This window comes from Camellia sinensis, chromosome 4, assembly GCF_055761805.1.
Source record: "Camellia sinensis isolate YWXY chromosome 4, ASM5576180v1, whole genome shotgun sequence".
In the NCBI taxonomy this organism is placed as follows: Eukaryota; Viridiplantae; Streptophyta; class Magnoliopsida; order Ericales; family Theaceae; genus Camellia; species Camellia sinensis.
In genome coordinates, this window is record NC_138964.1 from 193682067 (window position 1) to 193692451 (window position 10385).

The 10385-nt window shown below is 37.0% G+C and overlaps 1 protein-coding gene across 1 annotated transcript; it reads right to left on the bottom strand.

Moving 5' to 3' along the window:
- Positions 1-3134: 3134 nt before the first annotated feature.
- On the bottom strand, positions 3135-9141 carry LOC114280058 (uncharacterized). The gene is made up of 3 exons (XM_028222383.2): positions 8898-9141; positions 6123-7956; positions 3135-5313 (listed from the first exon to the last, which is right to left on the bottom strand). The coding sequence occupies exons 1-3, from the start codon at positions 8951-8953 to the stop codon at positions 3256-3258; spliced, it is 3948 nt and encodes a 1315-aa protein (XP_028078184.2). The 5' UTR covers positions 8954-9141; the 3' UTR covers positions 3135-3255.
- Between the last annotated feature and the right edge of the window lie 1244 nt (positions 9142-10385).

Below are 10385 nucleotides of genomic sequence, written 5' to 3' on the forward strand. Positions count from 1 at the left end.
TACATATTATTATGTTTAGAGTTTATATATATATATAGGGATTCTCACAAACTAATTTTTCTTATTATGTTTCATGTTTATATTATATAATTATTTTTTGAGATATTTTGCCTTTTTTTACTTTCAAAATGTAAACATATTAGTTTTGCACAAGGAATGATAATTTTTTTATGTTTGAAATTTGGCAACCAGAATCAATCCTAAATTTTGAGTTAAACTAGGGCATGGGATTGGACAAGAAGTTTGGACACAAGTCAAGTCAGGCTCCAACTAAAACTTGGACAAATCTCTCTACACACTTCATGCTGAACAAATCTTAAGCCCACCTAAAGCCCACCTAAGTTGTAACCTACCATAAACACACACACACACACACACACACACACACACACACATATATATATATACCCTAACACACATATACATCAATATACCTCAGCAAAAAAGTCAACTTCAGAAGAAAAATACACAAAACCCACCTATCCTTCCAAGTTCAAGGCCACGTCATCATCATGATGTACTTTTTGTACCCATTACAATCTCTCAATCTTTACATATCAATATCACTGTTAGGCACAACATATCCAGTACGGTAAGATTCCAGTTCAAGGACCAGTCACTATCCCTATTTGATGATCCAATGGAGGGTTATAAGAATTGGACCACCTTCTGGTGAGGAAATGATAGCACCCTCTGTCCTTCAGTTCCCTTGAATCTTGGAATAGGATAAAAGAAAATGGCCCGGATCAAATATTATTCACTACCGTCCGTGGTAATATCACAAATGCTTCACAGCCATCCATATTTTTGTGGCATTGCCACTGACAACAGTGAATAACTGCTTTGCGGCCCCAACACAAAGTGAAAAGACAACCAATACAAAATGATGAAACTTCGTATTATGTGGAAGGGTTGGTTACCGATTAGGTCACTTTTGAGCTGAAATTTGGCATATTGCCAGCTCAATCTGGTCCCGAAAATCCCAATCCTTGTGATGAGATGTGTGATTTTACCTTCCCTGATTGCTCGGCTACACCGGCAGTTGGTCTATAATGTCAACATCACTTCACGGAATCGAGTCTCCCTTATCTTCTTCACCTGTCCTCTCATTTTTCAACTTCTTCCAGTAACACAGCAATCTATATCACTATCAGCAATTATAAGAACAAAGATTTGAGGATTCTGACAATCTTTGTTAAGAAAATGTCTTCTAAAGCACCCAAGGGTATTGAGAAGTTATTCTTTTTTGCTCCTGAAGGCAATGCCCCAATGGCCCAGGAGCCATATGATCACGATTCACGTGTGCCCCGCGTGATCGTGTGGCTCATTATACATGCACCATAAATCGGCGAATTCCGTCATGCAAATGGTGGAGTGGATGCCAGCGTTTAGACTAAGAGCCATTGTTATTGAGAAAGTGGGCTAAAATCAATGTATTAGAAACTCAAAAACAACGTACTTGGAAGAAGCTCCATGCATGGTGATCTGAAAAAAACAATCCTGTGATTCTATTGACCTTAAACATTACCTTGAAAATGCTATGCTCAGGTATACCTAAATGAATTCTCCCGACTATTAGATATATACAAAACACAAATATTACCACCAAAAAACGAGTATCTAACAAATTTGCTCCTTCGTTGCAATCAATGCATTCTTATAATTCAAATCCGAACAGGTTTACTACGAATTTGCTAGTGAATGAATGGATTCAGGACTGAATTTTGTCCCCTACCAAGGTTCCCTCAATAGACTTCTTGCTTTGCACAAGGAATATAACATCTCCCAGGTTTGGAACTAAAACTAGAGGTACAAGTAGTGATGCGCCTAAAACTGGGCCTCGGGATACCAGATAGTAAAAAAAATGTTCATGATAACTATTGCTTATTTGTAATTTGTGCATTACATGTGACAAGGCTTCATGGAGTACAGTTGCTCAAGGAAATAGGTCACTCACCACATCCATGTATAAAACTAGAGGTTTCATATACAATGGATCTCCAGATATGATATAAATCAGAGGACTAAAATGATAACCTCTAGATACACTCTGAATGGGAAGATTATAAGCACATAAGTTCAGTTCAGCGAAAATCCCACCACCCACCACTAGCTCCCCTGCTAGTCACTTCACAAACTTACTCAATCCTCCTCTCATTTTCCTTCCTCACACTACAAGAATTTGAGAGCCTAAAGGGGAATTAAATTTGATCTCAAGAACTAGCTACCATATTGCTTTAAAGAAAGTTGGCAATAGCTAGGTTGGGTCAAGGTCATTGTGGGGTTGAAATGGGCAGTGGTAATGATTTTAAGATACCTAATCTCGGCCCTGAAAACCAAGTTGATAGTGATCACACTGATTAATTTACAGCAGAAATCTTCTGGTTGGTGAGCCATACCAATTCTAACAGGTTTGAGTTGACATACCACACACCATGTTTAGCAGAAGGGTTCTTTCAACAGCGACCAAAATAACCTGAATCATAAAAGGATCCAGAGTCTTCTAGAAACAGTTGACGTTAAATCAACATGACCCTAAAATTCCCAAGAACGCTGGTTGTCTACCCCTCTATCCAATAGCCATCACCACAAATTAATTATGTAGATCTTTTATACAAAACAATCGTAACTAATGCAAAACGCTTCTGCTTCTGGGAGAGGTAGTATGCATAACTTACCCTAAAAAGAAAAAATAAAAAAAGGGCAGTATGCATAGGTCATGACCTAAGCGCAATGGCAAGTGCCATCTGCCCGCCCCTAGCATTGTGGCTCAAGTTCAAGTCGGGAATCAGTGCAGTGCTGAAACTGAAAAATAATGGTCTGATCAAGCAATCTTCAAGTCTCAACTGGACAAACTAACTGAATTCTTGAAGTGAAATTATTATTATTTTTTTGGGAAGTTTCAGCTCCAAAATTCTGCTCTTACCAGCAGAAAATAGTAAGAAAATGGTGGGGGATGTAAATCAAATCAAATCAAATCCCAACCCCCCCCCCCCCCCCCCCCCCAAAAAAAAAAAAAAAAAAAAAAAAAAAAAGCAATCGGTTGAAAAAGAATAACAATACCATATCACAAATAAAACGGGAAAAAAAAAACAATAAAAATAAAAATAAAAATAAAAACAGATAAGTGACTGTTTAAATAAAATATTTCCTTTTCCATTTTTTTTCCTTATATGATTGAGAAAACTTTAAAACTGCATGTAAAAAAGACTTGAAGCTGCATCTAACATACATAATTTTCCAAGTATCTTATCATTAACCCTCCAGATGAGAAGAACTTACAGAGTTTGGTTGAGGTTTTGTCAAAAGGGTTTGTGGACCCCTTACAAAGAAGCTATCAGAATGGCTTTCTGTAGCACTAGAGGTCATGGTAGAGACCTCCTTTGACCTACCCATTAAATGAAGTCCAAAAAGATGGTTACCCCAGATATCATACCTAAATTGATCCTCAAGCCCTGTCGCTTCTTCTAAATTAACTGTTTTCTGGTTGTAAAGTTTGGATCCAGGAGCCCGGGCATGTGGAGCAATTGTAGAAGTCGAAGGCCTACCAGTGCAAGGGAAGGTTGCAGAAGGCAACAAAACAGATTTTCCGGGCATCTTTCTTGGTGCAGAGGGCTTCTCTTGGGTAAAGAAAAAACAACTTTTATTGGAATACTTGACAGAAACCTTAGGCTCCAATATGTTTGCCTTTGATGCAGGTTCTACACCTGAACTCTTCCCACAGGGTTGATCAACCACTTGCCCAAACTGATTACTAGACTCAACTGATTGACCTGCCTCATAAGACTGTGGCCACAACCGTTTAGGTGTAAAAGATGTGACTGGGGACAAGGGTGATGAAGGTGTAGAATTACCACTTTGACTGCTTGCAACGTCAAAGATTCCAGATAATCCTGTTCCCGAACACTTTTTCTTCCTTTTCCTTCTACCCTTTTCTTTTCCAATTCTAACCGTGAGTTTACCGACTTTTGATGCTTCCCGAACATCAGAGTTCTCAACTGTGCTAGACTCTTGCAGGATACAAGATCCAAATGCCATTTCCTCTTGAGTTTGTCTCTGATTTTCAACAGTTGGATTAAGATGCAGAGCAGTTATCCCCTGTTTTGAAGCAACAACTTCACCATCAGGATATCTATTGACAGATTCAAGCATTGAGGTTTCCTCTTCTCCAACTGACCTTAACAAGCCATTCATTTTAGAGGATATGGAAAACTTATTACCATTCTTTGTGTTGAAATGCATACAAGAAGATTTCCCCACACGCCCAACAGTGGCAATGGAGCTTTTCCCACTCTTGAACAAGTAATCCAAGTAGCCTAAGCCCATCAATTGGGGGAGGATGCAAAAAAGTATAAGAAACATCACAAAAGCAGCAAGAAGGATCGCAAAGAAGATTCTATGCACTTGCATCCGAAACATTGATTTCTTACACAAATTGAGCATGTTTAGAGGGAGACTTGCTTTCATAGGGATCACAACAATACCAGTAGCCAAGGCCAGTTCAAGATCTCTCTGTACCATGACTGTAGAAAAATCTGCCTGATATGATATCAGAAGCTTTGTGGACTCACCAGGTTCAAGAGCAAAACCTTTGCAAGTATGCACAACAAACCCGTCTAACTCACATTCTGTCCCAGAAACCTCAATTCTCCTGACCTCCAGTGGAAGGTCCCCCGTGTTCTTTGCATACAGCTCTTTCGACAATGGCTTGGAACAGGCATGAGTGGTTTCTTCCTTGTGATGGGACATTTCAGGAGGAGACAAATTTAGACGGCTTGGCAAGTTGAACTTAAATTCTAAACTTGGAATAGGCTTAGACCCTTCAAACAAATCCAAAGAAAATGACCCTCCATATCCCCGCAAAGATAACCACTCCACACCAGAAAGATTGTTCCTTATCAAAGCAGAACTTCTCCACCCACATCGATTCGAAGGGTGAAAAATTATTGGCCCAAAAGATGCTGTACCGTAAGGATGGACATAAGCCTCTGTCAGTGCTTTCTCTGATATTGAGAACCCATACCTTGTTGGTGATGTATTTTCACTAAGAACCAAACCACTGGATAGAGAGGGCTGTAAAAGCCCATCTGGGGCCCGGCACTCATCGATAATTTCACCTGCATTCAGGATCAGCTGCATTACAACTGGTTGTTCGCTTGGGTTTTTTACAGTGATCCACTCAGAGTGATGAGTTCCAATCTGAACCATCGGGAACACAACCCCGTGATTGTCAAGCACAGACATGCTGCTGGCAGTACCTTGAGATTTCCAGTTTCCTAGTACCAATTCATCTGGTTCTGCTGCCTCCATTTCCTTAAATTTAAGTGCACACAAGCATAAATGATTAGGAATGGAAAAACTGAAATTAAATTACAATGCTCATCTTATTAAAGTTTGCTCTGTGCTACATATATGTTCCACTAAAACACAGTTATGCAAGTTTATTCAATGGAGGGAGGCAACCAAGGAGTAAAAACTAAGTTATATTAAAGTTATAGTACCTGATGCCAGTTTGTGTCATACACAGTCGAGAAAAAATTTCACAAATGAGAAGACCTAACTAATTTCACCTGTTCTATGATTAGTCTTATTGTTATGCAGCCATTCTCAAAGATATTTGTCATGCTAGGAAGACAGCCATACAACTTTTTGTCAAATCTTTCAAAACTTCTTTTTTGCATTTGGTAATTAAGCATTCTAAACATGATTTGGATGAATGACTCCCAAAATACGACTTTTTTTACACAGTTTGATTTGTGATTTCTTCATTTTACAGCCTTTTAGTAAAGTTCAAATTACATACGATCAAGTGCGAGCTTTACAGCTAAGACAATGTCCAAGGCACAAGGGGCATAATGGATGGCCTTTCGCATACAGGGAATTTTCAACCATAGCATTAATCTTCCTCCTGGTGATTTCACATTCGAGAATAAAAAAAAGAAACCTTAAGAATTATGTGGCCGTTTAAGAAATGTTGAGCAACTATTTATTACTATCATTGCAACTCATAGGAGCAGAATAAAGAGCACGGATACTGACACAGACAAGGGATACCTTGATCAATGACAGTGAAATCCTTGCCATTGTACTAACTAAAGAAAAATGGATCAGAATGAGCATACCTTGATCAATGATGGTGACTGCACGCCGCTGCGTAAAGATCCTGTTCTTGCATTGGCATTTTCTGCATTTCCAGACTGTTGTTCATACTCAAGATAGGAATCTAATTTTGAACAAATACTGACTATATCCTTGCAGGGCATCTCAATCTGAGGATTACTTGAGTCATTTGTCAGTATCACTAATTTACAATTCCAGTTTATATCCGGACTTTCAGATGGATAGTCATGTAACCCAATGGGCAGGGGAATATAACTAACCACAGCTACATGTGTGTCGGTGCCAGGAAAAAGTATTAAGCCTTCCTTGTATTTAATCTGGAAAAGCTTTGTGCTTTCTCCAATTAAACTAATCTTAACAACATTCAAGAGATGAGGAGTGCCATTTCTCAGCAAGAGAGCAACAACAACAGTATCACTGGAATCGCATGGCAGTAGAGTCTCAAGCGATACTGAAACAGCATCTATAAGATCATTGGCCGATTCCCCACCTAGTTCTGCTTCAAGAGGAACCACAATTGTATCTGACTTATCTTGAGAAGGCCTAAGCAACTGCATACAAAATGCACCAGAAATTTTTCCTGCAGCGTAATATGTGAAGTCTATCTCTATGACGGCCTCAGTGCTACCAGGACCAATATCCCAATTTCTATAAGGCCCCATTGCCATTTGTGGTGAGTCAACTTGACCACTTTTGGCATGCAGCACACTATGCTCTTCAGAACCTTGAAAATTTTCTATTCTACAGATTGCCTTTGACAAATGTGAAGTATTCCCTATCGAAACTGATATCCACACAGTTACTTCCTCCACATAGAGTGTTTCATCAAAAGGATTAAACAAAGAAAATTTCTTAGTCCACCTTCCACCGGAGGAAACATCCAGGCCTGCTAAAGCCCGTAGCCCATAAGGGGACTCGACAGCAAAACCTTTAGCCTGGATCAAGAAACCACCGGAGCTTGTCTGCAAGATCAGATGAGCTGAGGACATACCTAACCATGTAGGTAAAAACACAAAACAAATTGAAGCAACTTCACCCGGTCCCAGAAACAACTCGCTAAAATTGCAAGGATAAAATTGTGTGTTGGTACTGAAAGGTTTGTATATGCATAAAATGCTGTCGCTGTGTGTATTTGCCACAGTTAAAAAAGAAAACGAAGGAAAATATAAATATTTCTGTCCCCAGTCAAGTAGAGGAGGGCTTATTTCAACATTGGGTGACAGAGAACCATCCAAAAATCCCGATTTGATCATCTTCATCTCAGAGTTCTCGTTCAAGTTGGGACTTGGGCTCTTCTGATTACCAAAAGGTCCTCCACATGAAGAAACATAGTTTTGATTACCTTTACTTGTTTGAAGAGATGAGATGTCGTGGATTTCATCTTGGGAGTTCAAAGAACAAGAAACAGCCCGTCCACTTAATAACTTAAACATACCATAGTCCAATGACCAACTTAAGTTATTTCTCGCTTGAGTTGATCCTTCAGGTAATTTAGCACCAGGCTGAACTGGAGACACCTCTAGAACAGTTGATTCAGGACTACATCCTTTACACAAAAAACCCGGCAATGTAGAAGGAAAGCAGAACAAATTCGAATTGCTACATACATTCTCAAGACTTAGGTGGCCCATTCCCGAAACACACCCTGAACTTACATCACGAACATATGCATCCTGAAACCCTGGATTATAATTATCTGTGCAGGACTCACACAAATCATATTCCACGGAACTCGGCATCCCATTTATGGAACACAGCCCACATGCAGCAATGCAGAAAAGGGTACATATCAGAATCACCAGAAAGTAAAATGGTCTGGCTTGGTGAAACAACACCCTGAATAAACCACCAAAACATATGATGTTAGATGCTATAATTTCCATTTACTAAACACAAAACTTGAATGGCAAAAAAACTACTTGCAAGCCCAAAAAAAAAAAAAAAAAAAAAAAACACTAAATAGTATGTAACAAAACAATAAAATTTGAGCAAAAGTTTCAAAAAGAAACCATAGTATCGTGTTAAAGCACAAGTGAAATGAAAATATCAAAAACTGCAGCCCACACAAAAAATTTGAAAAAGGAAAATTTCCACATTTTTTTTCTTTTTTTTTTGCAATTCAGCAGGTAATAGTTAGTCAATCAATTTTTCCATAATTTTGAATATGGGTTAGTCTTGTTAATTACTTCTACTTAATGTTTTTTGGGACAATTATTACTATTTACTTAATGTTTTTTGCGTTTTATTCATAGATTCCTATATATGTAGAAATGGGAACTAACATGGCCATTAATAGCTATAACCAAAAATTAACAAACAGTCATAAATAAACAATAAAAGCTCCAAAACGAAAGAAAAAATAATAATAATAGCAAACTCAGTAAAAGTTCCTGTAACAGAGACTTTCTTGAAGATACTGGGAAATCACCAAAACAAGTCATTATCACCACAAAAACCACTCTTTATCTTACATAACTAACTGAAGAAGAAGAAGAAGAAGAAGAAGAAGAAGAAGAAGAAGAAGAAGAAGAAATACCCATTAACGCACAAGAAAGAAAAAATTATAAATCGATCGTTAAAACTCGAAAAATGGTAACGAGAAAGAGTGAAATAATCGATGAAATAGGGAAAAAACTGTACACACACACACACACACACACAGAAACAAGGAGAATCGATGATCGGAAAGGTAGAAAAACTGGTGTTTGGAGAGAGAGGAAAGGAGGGAAAGGAAGAGAAAATATGGGAAGACGTGAAGAGAGTGTTGGAAGAGTTACCTTCGTTGGCAGGACATGGAGAGCTGTAGGTGAGCTCTGATTAATAGGGACTCCATCTCTGAGAATCGAAATAGAACATCTGGATTCTTCGTTGATAGTGGATTTTCTAGGGCTTTTTTGCTTTCGATTCAGGTCCAAATTCTTAGAACTCAAGCACAGACACACATTCATACACCTGATAAACAACGAATGAATAGGCCTCGGAGAACGAACGAGAAAAAACGAGAGAAAATCACCCTTCCTCGAAAATTACCATACTACCCCACACATATATGTTTTTTTTTTATTTTATTTTATTTTATTTTTTTTGGAGGGTCACATAAAAGCCAATCCCAAATTCAACTAGGAATTATTTCACATGGCTATGTTTAACTTTAATTTGAATTTGTTTTCCGATTTTTTTTTTAAAAAATTAAAAATTAGTTTGAAAATTAAATATTAAAAATTATTCTCACACCAAAAAACTTAAAATTATATGAAAAATACTGAGTGTTTTATTTTTATTTTTTTATCCCAAATTAATTTTTAGATTTTCTTTTCTTTTTTTGTAAATTTTTCAAAAAAATTAATTATAAAAATCAAATCATATTGAATATTTCTCAAAAACAAAAAGACAAAACAGGCTTTTTATATTTTTCAAAATTATATTAATTGGGGTGTTACATACATTTGTCCCCAGAGCATTATATAAATTTTTATATTTGGTGATATCATTTCCTGTCGTTGTGTATTAAACCTATTAAGCCTTCATTTGACATAAGTTAAACGGAGTTTTTTAGCTAAAATAGTCACAAAAAGATGAAATAGACTTTTTAGTTCAATAATACAAAATGTCATATCCAAACTATAATTATTTAATTTTTCTCTCACAAAAATTAAAAAAGTCAAAAATTCTATCACGAACGAAACTTTTTTTAATTCCAGACTAAAATAATCAAAAAATTAAAATGTCAAATAATCAAACCATATCCCAAACGAATCTAAATGGTATGCAAAAAAACCATCAATTGAACCAATTCAAATCGACCAAATTCGTTTGGAAAGTGGGTTAGCTTTTTGACTTTTTGGCTTTTTTGGTTATTTTAGCCTGGGTAAAAAAACTTGATTTGGGAAAGGCTTTTTGACTTTTTTTGTGAGAGAATAGTGTAATGATTATGGGTTTGATGTAATGTTTTATTTATTATAATTAAAATAACTTATTTTATCTTTTGTAACTAAAATAGCCACAAACTATCTTCCCAAACGGTGCTACTCACCCCATTTTACAAAGTGAGTGGGTTGAGTTGGCTGCGTTTAATGGTAAAAATTGAAAAGTTAGTTGGTTGGAAAGTTGATTTGTCAATTTAACTATAAACATATATAATCCGCTTATACATATATATAAAATTATCTTGCCCTAGTCCACACAATTTCTCCGCAATCCCATTTACCATTAATCTGATGGCACCTCTCATTTTCCCTTCTTCTTTTTTTTTTTTTATTTGAATG

Excerpts from the sequence above, each read along its gene's own strand:
- LOC114280058 (XM_028222383.2), bottom strand. The coding sequence starts at position 8,953 with ATGGAGTCCCTATTAATCAGAGCTCACCTACAGCTCTCCATGTCCTGC. Across the intron at positions 7,957-8,897 it reads TCCATGTCCTGCCAACGAAG|GGTGTTGTTTCACCAAGCCA; the intron begins GTAACTCTTCCA and ends TGGTTTATTCAG. Across the intron at positions 5,314-6,122 it reads AGTCACCATCATTGATCAAG|GAAATGGAGGCAGCAGAACC; the intron begins GTATGCTCATTC and ends CTTAAATTTAAG.